The sequence below is a fragment of the Oncorhynchus gorbuscha genome, unplaced genomic scaffold (assembly GCF_021184085.1).
Source record: "Oncorhynchus gorbuscha isolate QuinsamMale2020 ecotype Even-year unplaced genomic scaffold, OgorEven_v1.0 Un_scaffold_3032, whole genome shotgun sequence".
Classification (NCBI taxonomy): Eukaryota; Metazoa; Chordata; class Actinopteri; order Salmoniformes; family Salmonidae; genus Oncorhynchus; species Oncorhynchus gorbuscha.
The window spans coordinates 37,274-55,136 of NW_025747389.1; the positions used below are offsets into that span (position 1 = coordinate 37,274).

Below are 17,863 nucleotides of genomic sequence, written 5' to 3' on the forward strand. Positions count from 1 at the left end.
GAGTGAGGGAGGGAGGAGAGGGATTGTGGGACCGGAGGGAGGGAGGGGAACCCTTGAAACTGATGAATTAGCAGACAGCCTCTCCCTCTTTTCAGGAAACACACACAGAGAGAGAAACAGAAGCAAATAATTCCTCTTCCTACACATTCTGCTGAGAGCCTCTCCTGTGTGTGTGTCTGTCTGTGTGTGAGGAGTGCAGACCCAGGAGCTGTACAGCACAGGAGCCTAGAAGGGCTCCATGTGTACAAGAGACATGTAGGGCCTGACTGTTCCTACATGTAGGGTGGCCTGACTGTTCCTACATGTAGGGCCTGACTGTTCCTACATGTAGGGCCTGACTGTTCCTACATGTAGGGCCTGACTGTTCCTACATGTAGGGCCTGACTGTTCCTACATGTAGGGCCTAACTGTTCCTACATGTAGGGCCTGACTGTTCCTACATGTAGGGCCTGACTGTTCCTACATGTAGGGTGGCCTGACTGTTCCTACATGTAGGGTGGCCTGACTGTTCCATCATGTAGGGTGGCCTGACTGTTCCTACATGTAGGGTGGTCTGACTGTTCCTACATGTAGGGTGGTATGACTGTTCCTATATGTAGCATGTAGGGTGGCCTGACTGTTCCTACATGTAGGGTGGCCTGACTGTTCCTACATGTAGGGTGGCATGACTGTTCCTACATGTAGGGTGGCCTGACTGTTCCTACATGTAGGGTGTTCTGACTGTTCCTACATGTAGGGTGGTCTGACTGTTCCTACATGTAGGGTGGTCTGACTGTTCCTACATGTAGGGTGGTCTGACTGTTCCTACATGTAGGGTGGCCTGGCTGTTCCTACATGTAGGGTGGCCTGACTGTTCCTACATGTAGGGTGGCCTGGCTGTTCCTACATGTAGGGTGGTCTGACTGTTCCTACATGTAGGGTGGCCTGACTGTTCCTACATGTAGGGTGGTCTGACTGTTCCTACATGTAGGGTGGCCTGACTGTTCCTACATGTAGGGTGGTCTGACTGTTCCTACATGTAGGGTGGCCTGACTGTTCCTACATGTAGGGTGGTCTGACTGTTCCTATATGTAGGGTGGTCTGACTGTTCCTACATGTAGGGTGGCCTGACTGTTCCTACATGTAGGGTGGTCTGACTGTTCGTACATGTAGGGTGGCCTGACTGTTCCTACATGTAGGGTGGTCTGACTGTTCCTATATGTAGGGTGGTCTGACTGTTCCTACATGTAGGGTGGTCTGACTGTTCGTACATGTAGGGTGGCCTGACTGTTCCTACATGTAGGGTGGTCTGACTGTTCCTACATGTAGGGCATGACTGTTCCTACATGTAGGGTGGTCTGACTGTTCCTACATGTAGGGGGGCCTGACTGTTCCTACATGTAGGGTGGTCTGACTGTTCCTACATGTAGGGTGGTCTGACTGTTCCTATATGTAGCATGTAGGGTGGTCTGACTGTTCCTACATGTAGGGTGGCCTGACTGTTCCTACATGTAGGGTGGTCTGACTGTTCCTACATGTAGGGTGGTCTGACTGTTCCTACATGTAGGGTGGCCTGACTGTTCCTACATGTAGGGTGTTCTGACTGTTCCTACATGTAGGGTGGTCTGACTGTTCCTACATGTAGGGTGTTCTGACTGTTCCTACATGTAGGGTGGCCTGGCTGTTCCTACATGTAGGGTGGCCTGACTGTTCCTACATGTAGGGTGGCCTGGCTGTTCCTATATGTAGGGTGGTCTGACTGTTCCTACATGTAGGGTGGTCTGACTGTTCCTACATGTAGGGTGGTCTGACTGTTCCTACATGTAGGGTGGTCTGACTGTTCCTACATGTAGGGTGGTCTGACTGTTCCTACATGTAGGGTGGCCTGGCTGTTCCTACATGTAGGGTGGCCTGACTGTTCCTACATGTAGGGTGGCCTGGCTGTTCCTACATGTAGGGTGGTCTGACTGTTCCTACATGTAGGGTGGCCTGACTGTTCGTACATGTAGGGTGGCCTGACTGTTCCTACATGTAGGGTGGTCTGACTGTTCCTACATGTAGGGTGGTCTGACTGTTCCTACATGTAGGGTGGCCTGACTGTTCCTACATGTAGGGTGGTCTGACTGTTCGTATATGTAGGGTGGTCTGACTGTTCCTACATGTAGGGTGGCCTGACTGTTCCTACATGTAGGGTGGTCTGACTGTTCGTACATGTAGGGTGGCCTGACTGTTCCTACATGTAGGGTGGTCTGACTGTTCCTATATGTAGGGTGGTCTGACTGTTCCTACATGTAGGGTGGTCTGACTGTTCGTACATGTAGGGTGGCCTGACTGTTCCTACATGTAGGGTGGTCTGACTGTTCCTACATGTAGGGCATGACTGTTCCTACATGTAGGGTGGTCTGACTGTTCCTACATGTAGGGGGGCCTGACTGTTCCTACATGTAGGGTGGTCTGACTGTTCCTACATGTAGGGTGGTCTGACTGTTCCTATATGTAGCATGTAGGGTGGTCTGACTGTTCCTACATGTAGGGTGGCCTGACTGTTCCTACATGTAGGGTGGTCTGACTGTTCCTACATGTAGGGTGGTCTGACTGTTCCTACATGTAGGGTGGCCTGACTGTTCCTACATGTAGGGTGTTCTGACTGTTCCTACATGTAGGGTGGTCTGACTGTTCCTACATGTAGGGTGTTCTGACTGTTCCTACATGTAGGGTGGCCTGGCTGTTCCTACATGTAGGGTGGCCTGACTGTTCCTACATGTAGGGTGGCCTGGCTGTTCCTACATGTAGGGTGGTCTGACTGTTCCTACATGTAGGGTGGCCTGACTGTTCCTACATGTAGGGTGGTCTGACTGTTCCTACATGTAGGGTGGCCTGACTGTTCCTACATGTAGGGTGGTCTGACTGTTCCTACATGTAGGGTGGCCTGACTGTTCCTACATGTAGGGTGGTCTGACTGTTCCTATATGTAGAGTGGTCTGACTGTTCCTACATGTAGGGTGGTCTGACTGTTCGTACATGTAGGGTGGCCTGACTGTTCCTACATGTAGGGTGGTCTGACTGTTCCTATATGTAGGGTGGTCTGACTGTTCCTACATGTAGGGTGGCCTGACTGTTCCTACATGTAGGGTGGTCTGACTGTTCGTACATGTAGGGTGGCCTGACTGTTCCTACATGTAGGGTGGTCTGACTGTTCCTACATGTAGGGCCTGACTGTTCCTACATGTAGGGTGGTCTGACCGTTCCTACATGTAGGGGGGCCTGACTGTTCCTACATGTAGGGTGGTCTGACTGTTCCTACATGTAGGGTGGCCTGACTGTTCCTACATGTAGGGTGGTCTGACTGTTCCTACATGTAGGGTGGTCTGACTGTTCCTATATGTAGCATGTAGGGTGGTCTGACTGTTCCTACATGTAGGGTGGCCTGACTGTTCCTACATGCTTATTCCCTATCTATACAATGGTCCTCTCATTCGATCCCCATGGAATCTGTTTTTCATCAATATAGCCACCACAGGAGTCTGGTGGCACCTTAATTGGAGAGGGGAAGAGAGGGAGAGGGGGAGAGAGGGAGGGAGAGAGATGGAGGGAGAGAGAGGGGAGGGGAGGGGGAGAGAGGGAGGGGGAGGGAGAGAGAGGGAGAGGGAGAGAGAGAGAGGGAGAGGGAGAGAGAGGGTGGGAGGGGAGGGAGAGAGGGAGAGGGAGAGGGAGAGAGAGGGTGGGAGGGGAGGGAGAGAGGGAGAGGGAGAGAGAGGGTGGGAGGGGAGGGAGAGAGGGAGAGGGAGAGAGGGAGAGGTAGAGGGTGAGAGGGAGAGGGAGAGGCAAGATAAACCACCTAAGTATTTAAAGGACTTCATTTTCCCAGAGATAACCTCCCTTTACTCTACACAGCCTCCCCACCCACTATCCCATGCTTCCCTGGCTGTGTTCTTAAGGGTTTCCCTATTGGCCCTGGTCTACAGTAGTGTTCCCTATTTCCTATGGGCCCTGGTCTACAGTAGTGTTCCCTATTTCCTATGGGTCCTGGTCTACAGTAGTGTACCCTATTTCCTATGGGCCCTGGTCTACAGTAGTGTTCCCTATTTCCTATGGGCCCTGGTCTACAGTAGTGTTCCCTATTTCCTATGGGCCCTGGTCTACAGTAGTGTTCCCTATTTCCTATGGGCCCTGGTCTACAGTAGTGTTCCCTATTTCCCTATGGGCCCTGGTCTACAGTAGTGTTCCCTATTTCCTATGGGCCCTGGTCTACAGTAGTGTTCCCTATTTCCTATGGGCCCTGGTCTACAGTAGTGTACCCTATTTCCTATGGGCTCTGGTCTAAAGTAGTGTACCCTATTTCCTATGGGCTCTGGTCTAAAGTAGTACACTATAAAGTGAATAGGGTAGCATTTAGGACACAGCCTCTCCATGCCCATGATGTGCCCCACGCCAGACTGTCAGAACTCTGGAGATTAGGCTGCAACGGGGGATGGGGTTGGATGAGGGCGATAAGGGTGGAGGAGGGGGGAGGGATAAGGTGGAGGAGGAGGAGGGGTAAGGGGTGGACGAGGGGGAGGGGTTAAGGGTGGAGGAGGAGGGGAGGAGGAGGAGGAGGGGTAAGGGTGGAGGAGGAGGGGTTAAGGGTGGAGGAGGAGGGGTAAGGGTGGAGGAGGAGGGAGTAAGGGTGGAGGAGGAGGGGAGGAGGAGGAGGAGGGGTAAGGGTGGAGGAGGGGTAAGGGTGGAGGAGGAGGGGTTAAGGGTGGAGGAGGAGGGGTAAGGGTGAAGGAGGAGGGTGTAAGGGTGGATGAGGAGGGGGTAAGGGTGGAGGAGGGAAAATAAAGGTTGTTCAGGCTTCACTGACCTCTGAGTTGTATCACTGACCTCTGAGTTGTATCACTGACCTCTGACCTCTGAGTTGTATTACTGACCTCTGAGTTGTGTCACTGACCTCTGACCTCTGAGTTGTATCACTGACATCTGACCCCTGAGTTGTATTACTGACCTCTGAGTTGTATTACTGACCTTTGAGTTGTATCACTGACCTCTGAGTTGTATCACTGACCTCTGACCTCTGAGTTGTATCACTGACCTCTGAGTTGTATTACTGACATCTGACCCCTGAGTTGTATTACTGACCTCTGAGTTGTGTCACTGACCTCTGACCTCTGAGTTGTATCACTGACCTCTGAGTTGTATCACTGACCTCTGAGTTGTATTACTGACATCTGACCCCTGAGTTGTATTACTGACCTCTGAGTTGTGTCACTGACCTCTGACCTCTGAGTTGTATCACTGACATCTGACCCCTGAGTTGTATTACTGACCTCTGAGTTGTATTACTGACCTTTGAGTTGTATCACTGACCTCTGAGTTGTATCACTGACCTCTGAGTTGTATCACTGACCTTTGACCCCTGAGTTGTATCACTGACCTCTGAGTTGTATCACTGACCTCTGACCTCTGAGTTGTATCACTGACATCTGACCGCTGAGTTGTATTACTGACCTCTGAGTTGTATTACTGACCTCTGAGTTGTATTACTGACCTCTGAGTTGTATTACTGAGTTGTGTCACTGACCTCTGACCTCTGAGTTGTATCACTTACATCTGACCTCTGAGATGTATCACTGACCTCTGAGTTGTATTACTGAGTTGTGTCACTGACCTCTGACCTCTGAGTTGTATCACTGACATCTGACCTCTGAGTTGTATTACTGACCTCTGAGATGTATCACTGACCTCTGAGTTGTATCACTGACCTCTGAGTTGTATTACTGAGTTGTGTCACTGACCTCTGACCTCTGAGTTGTATTACTGACCTCTGAGTTGTATCACTGACCTCTGAGTTGTATCACTGACCTCTAAGTTGTATCACTGACCTCTGAGTTGTATCACTGACCTCTGAGTTGTATCACTGACCTCTGACCTCTGAGTTGTATCACTGACCTCTGAGTTGTATCAATGACCTCTGAGTTGTATTACTGACCTCTGAGTTGTATCACTGACCTCTGACTTGTATCACTGACTGTCATTATAGAAGATACAGAGTCTTCAGGAAGGATTCACTGACCTCTGAGTTGTATCACTGACCTCTGAGTTGTATCATTGACCTCTGAGTTGTATCACTGACCTCTGAGTTGTATCACTGACCTCTGAGTTGTATCACTGACTGTCATTATAGAAGATACAGAGTCTTCAGGAAGGATTCACACCTCTGGACTTGTTACACATTTTGTTGTCTTACAGCATGAAGGAAATAGAGACGTTGTGTCTCTACACAAAATACCCCATCATGTCAAAGTGTAATTATATGTTTTTAGAAATGTTTACAAATTAATAAAAAATGAAAAGATGAAATGTCTTTAGTCAGTAAGTACCTTTTGTAGTGACTGGTTGTATTGAAAAAACATGCCTTGGAAAGAAGGGCACCTATTGGTAGATAGGTACAACAACAACAAAAACAGACACTGAATATCCCTCTGAGGTGAAGTTATTAATTACACCTTGGATGGTGTATCAATACACCCAGTCACAATAAAGATACAGGTATCCCTTCCTAACTCAGTAGATAGTGTATTAATACACCCAGTCACTACAAAGATACAGGTATCCTTCCTAACTCAGTTGCCGGAGAGGAAGGAAACCGCTCAGGGATTTCACCATGAGGCCGATGGTGACTTTAAAGCAGTTAGTGAAATGGCTGTGATATCAGAAGAACTGAGGATAAATCAACAACATTGTGTTTACTCTACAATACTAACCTAATTCACAGAGTGGAAAGGCAGAAGCCTGTTCAGAATACAAATATTTCAATACGTGCATCCTGTTTGCAACAAGGAACTAAAGTAATACTGCAATAAATCTGGTTCAGTCTGCTTTTACACCAGATACTAGGAGATTAATTCACCTTTCTGCAGGACAATACATTTAAACACAAGGTCAAATCTAAACTGGAGTTTCTTACCAAGAAGACAGGGAATGTTTCGAATTGGCCCGAGTTACAGTTTTGACTTAAATCTGCATGAGAACTTGTTTTAAATGACAATGGGCAAATATTGTATATTCCAGGTATGCAAAGCTCTTAGTCTTACCCAATAAGAATCACAGCTGAATATTGAATCTAATCGAGGAATATTCTCTCTCTCCCCATCGCTCTCTCTCTCTATCTCTGTCTCTCTGTCTCTCTCTATCTCTGTCTCTCTCTCTCTCTCTGTCTCTCTCTCTCTCTCTCTCTCTCTCTCTCTCTCTCTCTCTCTCTCTCTCTCTCTCTCTCTCTGTCTCTCTGTCTGTCTGTCTCTCTCTCTCTCTCTCTCTCTCTCTCTCTCTCTCTCTCTCTCTCTCTCTCTCTCTCTCTGTCTCGCTCTCGCTCTCTCTCTCTGTCTCTCTGTCTCTCTGTCTGTCTCTGTCTGTCTCTCTGTCTGTCTCTGTCTGTCTCTCTCTCTCTCTCTCTCTCTCTCTCTCTCTCTCTCTCTCTCTCTCTCTCTCTCTCTCTCTCTCTCTCTCTCTCTCTCTCTGTCTCTCTGTCTGTCTCCCTCTCTCTCTCTCTCTCTCTCTCTCTCTCTCTCTATCTCTGTCTCTCTGTCTCTCTGTCTCTCTGTCTCTCTGTCTCTCTCTCTCTCTCTCTCTCTCTCTCTCTCTCTCTCTCTCTCTCTCTCTCTCTCTCTCTCTCTATCTCTGTCTCTCTGTCTGTCTCTCTCTCTCTCTCTCTCTCTCTCTCTCTCTCTCTCTGTCTCGCTCTCGCTCTCGCTCTCGCTCTCTCTCTGTCTCTCTGTCTGTCTCTGTCTGTCTCTCTCTCTCTCTCTCTCTCTCTCTCTCTCTCTCTCTCTCTCTCTCTCTCTCTCTCTCTAAACTCTTAGTCTTACCCAATAAGAATCACAGCTGAATACTTAATCTAATTGAGGAATATTCCTTACTTTTTAAGAAATGGTAGAATTTCTTTCCCCACTTTGACATATGACTGAATTCCATGGCTATGATTTCACACACACACACACACACACACACACACACACACACACACACACACACACACACACACACACACACACACACACACACACACACACACACACACACACACACACACACACACACACACACACACACACACACACACACACACACACACACACACACACACACACACACACACACACACACACACGGCTCTAGCATGTTATGTCTGTCCTCAGTTCCGTGCTCCACCCCTCTCCTGTTCCCCAGTTAAACTGGGCAGGACGCTGTAAATAGACATCAATCTGAACAACCTTCACCTTTTGTCCCCGGAACGCTTCCTGTAGAACTCTTGGATGGCCAGCCAATGGGGTCAACGACTTGACGAACACACTCCAGGCCAGACCACATCCTTATACACGAACACACTCCGGGCCAGACCACATCCTCATAGACGAACACACTCCAGGCCAGATCACATCCTCATAGACGAACACACTCCAGGCCAGAGCACATCCTCATAGACGAACACACTCCAGGCCAGAGCACATCCTCATAGACGAACACACTCCAGTCCATAGAGACGCAGAGTTAGAGACTGAGATGGAGAGTTAGAGACTGAGAGACTGAGAGACTGAGCGTTAGAGACTGAGAGACTGAGACGGAGAGTTAGAGACTGAGTGTTAGAGACTGAGATACTGAGCGTTAGAGACTGAGCATTAGAGACTGAGAGACTGAGCGTTAGAGATTGAGAGACTGAGCATTAGAGACTGAGAGACTGAGCGGTAGAGACTGAGATACTGAGCGTTAGAGACTGAGAGACTGAGCGGTAGAGACTGAGCGGTAGAGACTGAGAGACTGAGCGGTAGAGACTGAGCGGTAGAGACTGAGAGACTGAGCATTAGAGACTGAGAGACTGAGCGGTAGAGACTGAGCGGTAGAGACTGAGCGGTAGAGACTGAGAGACTGAGCGGTAGAGACTGAGAGACTGAGCATTAGAGACTGAGAGACTGAGCGGTAGAGACTGAGCGGTAGAGACTGAGCGGTAGAGACTGAGAGACTGAGCATTAGAGACTGAGAGACTGAGCGGTAGAGACTGAGCGGTAGAGACTGAGCGGTAGAGACTGAGAGACTGAGCGGTAGAGACTGAGCGGTAGAGACTGAGAGACTGAGCGGTAGAGACTGAGCGGTAGAGACTGAGAGACTGAGCGGTAGAGACTGAGAGACTGAGCGGTAGAGACTGAGAGACTGAGCGGTAGAGACTGAGCGGTAGAGACTGAGCGGTAGAGACTGAGAGACTGAGCGGTAGAGACTGAGCGGTAGAGACTGAGAGACTGAGCGGTAGAGACTGAGCGGTAGAGACTGAGAGACTGAGCGGTAGAGACTGAGAGACTGAGCGGTAGAGACTGAGAGACTGAGCGGTAGAGACTGAGCGGTAGAGACTGAGAGACTGAGCGGTAGAGACTGAGCGGTAGAGACTGAGAGACTGAGCGGTAGAGACTGAGCGGTAGAGACTGAGATACTGAGCGGTAGAGACTGAGCGGTAGAGACTGAGAGACTGAGCGGTAGAGACTGAGCGGTAGAGACTGAGCATTAGAGACTGAGAGACTGAGCGGTAGAGACTGAGAGACTGAGCGGTAGAGACTGAGAGACTGAGCGGTAGAGACTGAGCGGTAGAGACTGAGATACTGAGCGGTAGAGACTGAGCGGTAGAGACTGAGCATTAGAGACTGAGAGACTGAGCGGTAGAGACTGAGCATTAGAGACTGAGAGACTGAGCGGTAGAGACTGAGCGGTAGAGACTGAGCATTAGAGACTGAGAGACTGAGCGGTAGAGACTGAGCGGTAGAGACTGAGCATTAGAGACTGAGAGACTGAGCGGTAGAGACTGAGCGGTAGAGACTGAGAGACTGAGCGGTAGAGACTGAGCGGTAGAGACTGAGAGACTGAGCGGTAGAGACTGAGCTGTAGAGACTGAGCGTTAGAGACTGAGAGACTGAGCGGTAGAGACTGAGCGGTAGAGACTGAGCATTAGAGACTGAGAGACTGAGCAGTAGAGACTGAGCATTAGAGACTGAGAGACTGAGCGGTAGAGACTGAGCGGTAGAGACTGAGCGGTAGAGACTGAGAGACTGAGCGGTAGAGACTGAGCTGTAGAGACTGAGCGTTAGAGACTGAGAGACTGAGCGGTAGAGACTGAGCGGTAGAGACTGAGCATTAGAGACTGAGAGACTGAGCAGTAGAGACTGAGCATTAGAGACTGAGAGACTGAGCGGTAGAGACTGAGCGGTAGAGACTGAGCATTAGAGACTGAGAGACTGAGCGGTAGAGACTGAGCATTAGAGACTGAGAGACTGAGCGGTAGAGACTGAGCATTAGAGACTGAGAGACTGAGCGGTAGAGACTGAGCATTAGAGACTGAGAGACTGAGCGGTAGAGACTGAGCGGTAGAGACTGAGCATTAGAGACTGAGAGACTGAGCGGTAGAGACTGAGCGGTAGAGACTGAGCATTAGAGACTGAGATACTGAGCGGTAGAGACTGAGATACTGAGCGGTAGAGACTGAGCATTAGAGACTGAGATACTGAGCGTTAGAGACTGAGCATTAGAGACTGAGATACTGAGCGTTAGAGACTGAGAGACTGAGATACAGAGCGTTAGAGACTGAGAGACTGAGATACTGAGAGACTGAGAGACTGAGAGACTGAGCGTTAGAGACTGAGAGACTGAGATACTGAGGGATAGAGACTGAGAGACTGAGAGACTGAGATACAGAGCGTTAGAGACTGAGAGACTGAGATACTGAGAGACTGAGCGTTAGAGACTGAGAGACTGAGATACTGAGGGATAGAGACTGAGAGACTGAGAGTTAGAGACTGAGAGACTGAGAGACTGAGATACTGAGCGTTAGAGACTGAGAGACTGAGAGACTGAGATACTGAGCGTTAGAGACTGAGAGACTGAGAGACTGAGATACTGAGCGTTAGAGACTGAGCGTTAGAGACTGAGACGGAGCGTTAGAGACTGAGAGACTGAGCGTTAGAGACTGAGACGGAGCGTTAGAGACTGAGATACTGAGCGTTAGAGACTGAGAGACTGAGCGTTAGAGACTGAGCATTAGAGACTGAGCGTTAGAGACTGAGATACTGAGCGTTAGACTGAGCGTTAGAGACTGAGAGACTGAGAGACTGAGCGTTAGAGACTGAGATACTGAGCGTTAGACTGAGCGTTAGAGACTGAGCGTTAGAGACTGAGCGTTAGAGACTGAGCGTTAGAGACTGAGCGTTAGAGACTGAGCGTTAGAGACTGAGCGTTAGAGACTGAGCGTTAGAGACTGAGCGTTAGAGACTGAGCATTAGAGACTGAGCATTAGAGACTGAGCATTAGAGACTGAGATACTGAGCGTTAGAGACTGAGAGACTGAGCGTTAGAGACTGAGCATTAGAGACTGAGAGACTGAGCGTTAGAGACTGAGAGGTTCAGTGGCTTGCGAAGCTATTCACTCCCTATTCACCCCCTATTCACCCCTATTCACTCCCTATTCACCCCCTATTCACCCCTATTCACTCCCTATTCACCCCCTATTCACCCCCTTCGTTTTTTCCCTATTTTGTCGCCTTACAACCTGGAATTAAAACTTTTTTTGGGGGGGGGTGGGTTGTATCATTTGATTTACACACCATGCCTACAACTTTGAAGATGCAAAATATGTTTTATTCTGAAACAAACAAGAAATACATTTTTTTTAAACAAAAAACTTGAGCGTGCAAAACTATTCACCGCCCAAAAGTCAATACTTTGTATAGACACCTTTTGCAACCATTAGAGCTGCAAGTCTCTTGGGGTATGTCTCTATAAGCTTGGCACATCTAGCCACTTGGATGTTTGCCCATTCTTCAAGGAAAAACTGCTCCAGCTCCTTCAAGTTGGTTGGGTTCCGCTGGTGTGCAGCAATCTTCAAGTCATACCACAGATTTGCAATTGGAATGAGGTCTGGGCTTTGACTAGGCCATTCCAAGACATTTAAATGTTTCCCCTTAAACCACCCGAGTGTTGCTTTAGAAGTATGCTTTTGTCATTGTCCTGCTAGAAGGTGAACCTCCGTCCCAGGCTCAAATGTCTGGAAGACAGAAACTGGTTTCCTTCAAGAATTTCCCTATATTTAGCGCCATCCCCACAGCATGATGACGCCACCAACATGCTTCACTGTGGGGATGGTGTTATCAGGTTGATGAGAGGTGTTGGGTTTGTGCCAGACATAACGTTTTCCTTGATGGCCGAAAAGCTCAATTTTAGTCTCATCTGACCAGAGTACCTTCTTCTATATGTTTGGGGAGTCTCCCACATGCCTTTTGGCAAACACCAAGCATGTTTGCTTATTTCTTTCTTTAAGCATCAGCTTTTTTCTGGCCACTTCCGTAAAGCCCAGCTCTGTGGAGTGTACGGCTTAAAGTGGTCCTATGGAGATATACTAGAGACTGAGAGATAGAGACTGAGTTAGAGACTGAGACCGAGAGTTAGAGACCGAGAGTTAGAGACTGAGAGTTAGAGACTGAGAGTTAGAGACTGAGAGTTAGAGACTGAGAGTTAGAGGCTGAGAGATAGAGACTGAGTTAGAGACTGAGAGTTATAGACCGAGCTAGAGATTGAGTTAGAGACTGACTTAGAGACTGGGAGTTAGAGACCGAGAGTTAGAGACCGAGAGTTAGAGACTGAGAGTTAGAGACTGAGAGATAGAGACTGAGTTAGAGACTGAGAGTTATAGACCGAGCTAGAGATTGAGTTAGAGATGGAGTTAGAGACTGACTTAGAGACTGAGAGTAAGAGACTGAGAGTAAGAGACTGAGAGTAAGAGACTGAGAGTAAGAGACTGAGAGTAAGAGACTGAGAGATAGAGACTGAGTTAGAGACTGAGAGTTATAGACTGAGCTAGAGATTGAGTTAGAGACTGAGTTAGAGACTGATACTGAGAGATAGAGACTGAGTTAGAGACTGAGACTGAGAGTTAGAGACTGAGTTAGAGACTGATACTGAGAGATAGAGATTGAGTTAGAGACTGAGAGTTAGAGACTGAGTTAGATACTGACTTAGAGACTGAGAGTTAGAGACTGAGAGTTAGAGACTGGGAGTTAGAGACTGAGAGTTAGAGACTGAGAGATAGAGACTGAGTTAGAGACTGAGAGTTATAGACTGAGCTAGAGATTGAGTTAGAGACTGAGTTAGAGACTGATACTGAGAGATAGAGACTGAGTTAGAGACTGAGACCGAGTTAGAGCCTGAGTTAGAGACTGAGTTAGACACTTAGTTAGAGACTGAGTTAGCGACTGAGCTAGAAATTGATTGTGAGTTAGAGACTGATTGTGAGTTAGAGACTGATTGTGAGTTAGAGACAGAGTTGGAGTTAGAGATAGAGTTGGAGTTAGAGACTGATTGTGAGTTAGAGACTGATTGTGAGTTAGAGATAGAGTTGGAGTTAGAGACTGAGTTGGAGTTAGAGACTGTGTTGGAGTTAGAGACTGAGTTGGAATTTAGAGACTGAGTTGGAGTTAGAGACTGAGCTGGAATTAGAGACTGAACTGGAGTTAGAGACTGAGCTGGACTTAGAGACTGTGTTGGAGTTAGAGACTGAGTTAGTGTTAGAGACTGAGAGTTAGAGACAGAGTTAGAGACTGAGTTAGATACCGAGTTGAAGTTAGAGACTGAGTTGGAGTTAAAGACTGAGAGTTAGAGACTTAGTTAGAGACTGAGGGTTAGAGACTGAGTTAGAGACTGAGTTAGAGTTAAAGACTGAGAGTTAGAGATGGAGTTAGAGACTGAGTTAGAGACTGAGGGTTAGAGACTGAGTTAGAGACTGAGTTAGAGACTTAGAGAGGTGACCGCTTCAGTCCTCATATCATAATGGAAACAGTCTGATCTGTGAAACACTCCAGTCCACACAGAGAGACAGCGTTATAGTCAGACACAGTCAGGAAGACCTGCTCTAGTCCTCATAGTGAAAACAATCTGCAGGAGAAACCACAGTTCCAACATCACCAGACCCCAGATCTCCAAGTGCTTCAGTCAGTCCCTCCTCCAACATGGCACAATGATGATAGCCATACTGTACGACGATGATAGTGAGAGGAACGTTGTTGGCTGAAGTACTGAGAGGTCTTAGTTCTCACTGGACCTGTGACACATCTATGGAAACATCTGTGTGTCTCCTCTGCAATGTGGAGGATGTCAGGAACATATGAACCCTCTGAAATACACCAAGCTAATAAACAGCTGCAGACACAATCTGAAACAGCTGCACGCTCTAGAGTCTAGCAGGTACTGTAGTGTAGACACAATGACTGCCTGCTAGAAACACACTCTAGAGTCTAGCAGGTACTGTAGTGCAGACACGATGACTGCATGCTAGAAACACACTCTAGAGTCTAGCAGGTACTGTAGTGCAGACACGATGACTGCCTGCTAGAAACACACTCTAGAGTCTAGCAGGTACTGTAGTGCAGACACTATGACTGCCTGCTAGAAACACACTCTAGAGTCTAGCAGGTACTGTAGTGCAGACACGATGACTGCCTGCTAGAAACACACTCTAGAGTCTAGCAGGTACTGTAGTGCAGACACGATGACTGCCTGCTAGAAACACTAGAGTCTAGTATGTACTGTAGTGTAGACACGATGACTGCCTGCTAGAAACACACTAGAGTCTAGTATGTACTGTATTGTAGACACGATGACTGCCTGCTAGAAACACACTCTAGAGTCTAGCAGGTACTGTAGTGCAGACACGATGACTGCCTGCTAGAAACACTAGAGTCTAGTATGTACTGTAGTGTAGACACGATGACTGCCTGCTAGAAACACACTAGAGTCTAGTATGTACTGTATTGTAGACACGATGACTGCCTGCTAGAAACACTAGAGTCTAGTATGTACTGTATTGTAGACACGATGACTGCCTGCTAGAAACACACTCTAGAGTCTAGTATGTACTGTATTGTAGACACGATGACTGCCTGCTAGAAACACTCACTGTAGCTGCTAGAAACACAGTCTAGTATGTACCCAGTACATTCTAGAACACATATACATTACATTTTACATTTAAGTCATTTAGCAGACGCTCTTATCCAGAGCGACTTACAAATTGGTGCATTCACCTTATGACATCCAGTGGAACAGTCACTTTACAATAGTGCATCTAAAACTTAAGGGGGGGGTGAGAGGGATTACTTATCCTATCCTAGGTATTCCTTAAAGAGGTGGGGTTTCAGGTGTCTCCGGAAGGTGGTGATTGACTCCGCTGTCCTGGCGTCGTGAGGGAGTTTGTTCCACCATTGGGGGGCCAGGGCAGCGAACAGTTTTGACTGGGCTGAGCGGGAGCTGTACTTCCTCAGTGGTAGGGAGGCGAGCAGGCCAGAGGTGGATGAACGCAGTGCCCTTGTTTGGGTGTAGGGCCTGATCAGAGCCTGGAGGTACTGAGGTGCCGTTCCCCTCACAGCTCCGTAGGCAAGCACCATGGTCTTGTAGCGGATGCGAGCTTCAACTGGAAGCCAGTGGAGAGAACGGAGGAGCGGGGTGACGTGAGAGAACTTGGGAAGGTTGAACACCAGACGGGCTGCGGCGTTCTGGATGAGTTGAAGGGGTTTAATGGCACAGGCAGGGAGCCCAGCCAACAGCGAGTTGCAGTAATCCAGACGGGAGATGACAAGTGCCTGGATTAGGACCTGCGCCGCTTCCTGTGTGAGGCAGGGTCGTACTCTGCGGATGTTGTAGAGCATGAACCTACAGGAACGGGCCACCGCCTTGATGTTGGTTGAGAACGACAGGGTGTTGTCCAGGATCACGCCAAGGTTCTTGGCGCTCTGGGAGGAGGACACAATGGAGTTGTCAACCGTGATGGCGAGATCATGGAATGGGCAGTCCTTCCCCGGGAGGAAGAGCAGCTCCGTCTTGCCGAGGTTCAGCTTGAGGTGGTGATATAGTCTAGTATGTACCCAGTATGTTCTAGAACACATATAGTCTAGTATGTATCCAGTATGTTCTAGAACACATACCGTCTAGTATGTACCCAGTATGTTCTAGAACACATATAGTCTAGTGTGTACCAAGTACGTTCTAGAACACATATAGTCTAGTATGTACCCAGTATGTTCTAGAACACATATAGTCTAGAATGTACCCAGTATGTTCTAGAACACATACCGTTTAGTATTTACCCAGTACATTCTAGAACACATATAGTCTAGTATGTACCCAGTACATTCTAGAACACATATAGTCAAGTATGTACCCAGTACGTTCTAGAACACATATAGTCTAGTGTGTACCCAGTACATTCTAGAACACTCACAGTCTAGTATGTACCCAGTACGTTCTAGAACACATATAGTCTAGTATGTACCCAGTATGTTCTAGAACACATACTGTCTAGTATATACCCAGTATGTTCTAGAACACAAATAGTCTAGTATGTACCCAGTATGTTCTAGGACACATATAGTCTAGTGTGTACCCAGTATGTTCTAGAACACATATAGTCTAGTGTGTACCCAGTATGTTCTAGAACACACATAGTCTAGTGTGTACCCAGTACGTTCTAGAACACATACAGTCTAGTATGTACCCAGTATGTTCTAGAACACATTCAGTCTTGTGTGTACCCAGTATGTTCTAGAACACATACCGTCTAGTATGTACCCAGTATGTTCTAGAACACATTCAGTCTAGTATGTACCCAGTATGTTCTAGAACACATACAGTCTAGTATGTACCCAGTACGTTCTAGAACACATATAGTCTAGTATGTACCCAGTATGTTCTAGAACACATATAGTCTAGTATGTACCCAGTACGTTCTAGAACACATATAGTCTAGTATGTACCCAGTATGTTCTAGAACACATTCAGTCTAGTATATACCCAGTATGTTCTAGAACACATATAGTCTAGTATGTACCCAGTACGTTCTAGAACACATATAGTCTAGTATGTACTGTTGAACAGTTCAACTCCTAGACGGATCAAAAGGAAAACCACAGAGCATCACCCTGTTCCAGAGGAAATCGTTGACAGCCATAAACAACACACAAAATAGTCGTTTCCTGTTCCTCCCCTGGATTTAACTGGATTTAGCTGGACAGACTCTTGGGAGAAAGGCAACATTACTGGGCGTTTTGAGTCTAGACACTTTACATGGTGCGATAATCCACTTAGACTGTTGCTCATGTGAACCTCTGTGTCTCTCCCTCTGTGTCTCTCCCTCTGTGTCTCTCCCTCTGTGTCTCTCCCTCTGTGTCTCTGTGTCTCTGTGTCTCTGTGTCTCTGTGTCTCTGTGTCTCTCCCTCTGTGTCTCTCCCTCTGTGTCTCTCCCTCTGTGTCTCTCCCTCTGTGTCTCTCCCTCTGTGTCTCTGTGTCTCTCCCTCTGTGTCTCTCCCTCTGTGTCTCTCCCTCTGTGTCTCTCCCTCTGTGTCTCTCCCTCTGTGTCTCTGTGTCTCTCCCTCTGTGTCTCTGTGTCTCTCCCTCTGTGTCTCTCCCTCTGTGTCTCTGTGTCTCTCCCTCTGCAGGATATGGCTTTGTGGACTTCGACACCCAGACAGCAGCCCAGAAAGCTGTAGCCTCTCTAAAGGCCAGCGGAGTCCAGGCACAGATGGCCAAGGTACAGGTACTCACTGTGATGAGGATGAGGTACAGGTACAAACTGTGATGAGGATGAGGGTGAGGTACAAACTGTGATGAGGATGAGGGTGAGGTACAGGTACTCACTGTGATGAGGATGAGGTACAGGTACTCACTGTGATGAGGGTGAGGTACAGGTACTCACTGTGATGAGGATGAGGGTGAGGTACAGGTACTCACTGTGATGAGGGTGAGGTACAGGTACTCACTGTGATGAGGAGGAGGTACAGGAACTCACTGTGATGAGGATGAGGGTGAGGTACAGGTACTCACTGTGATG

General features: G+C 48.0%; 1 protein-coding gene across 1 annotated transcript in view; it reads left to right on the forward strand.

The window, feature by feature from the left end:
* LOC124027243 (RNA-binding motif, single-stranded-interacting protein 3-like) overlaps positions 1 to 17,569 on the forward strand; it is a gene marked incomplete at its 3' end in the record, with an annotated part of 30,226 nt that extends 12,657 nt beyond the window's left edge. Inside the window, exon 3 of the mRNA XM_046339705.1 lies at positions 17,472 to 17,569. Coding sequence (XP_046195661.1) covers positions 17,472 to 17,569 — 98 coding nt within the window. The remainder of the gene's footprint in view (positions 1 to 17,471) is intronic.
* Between the last annotated feature and the right edge of the window lie 294 nt (positions 17,570 to 17,863).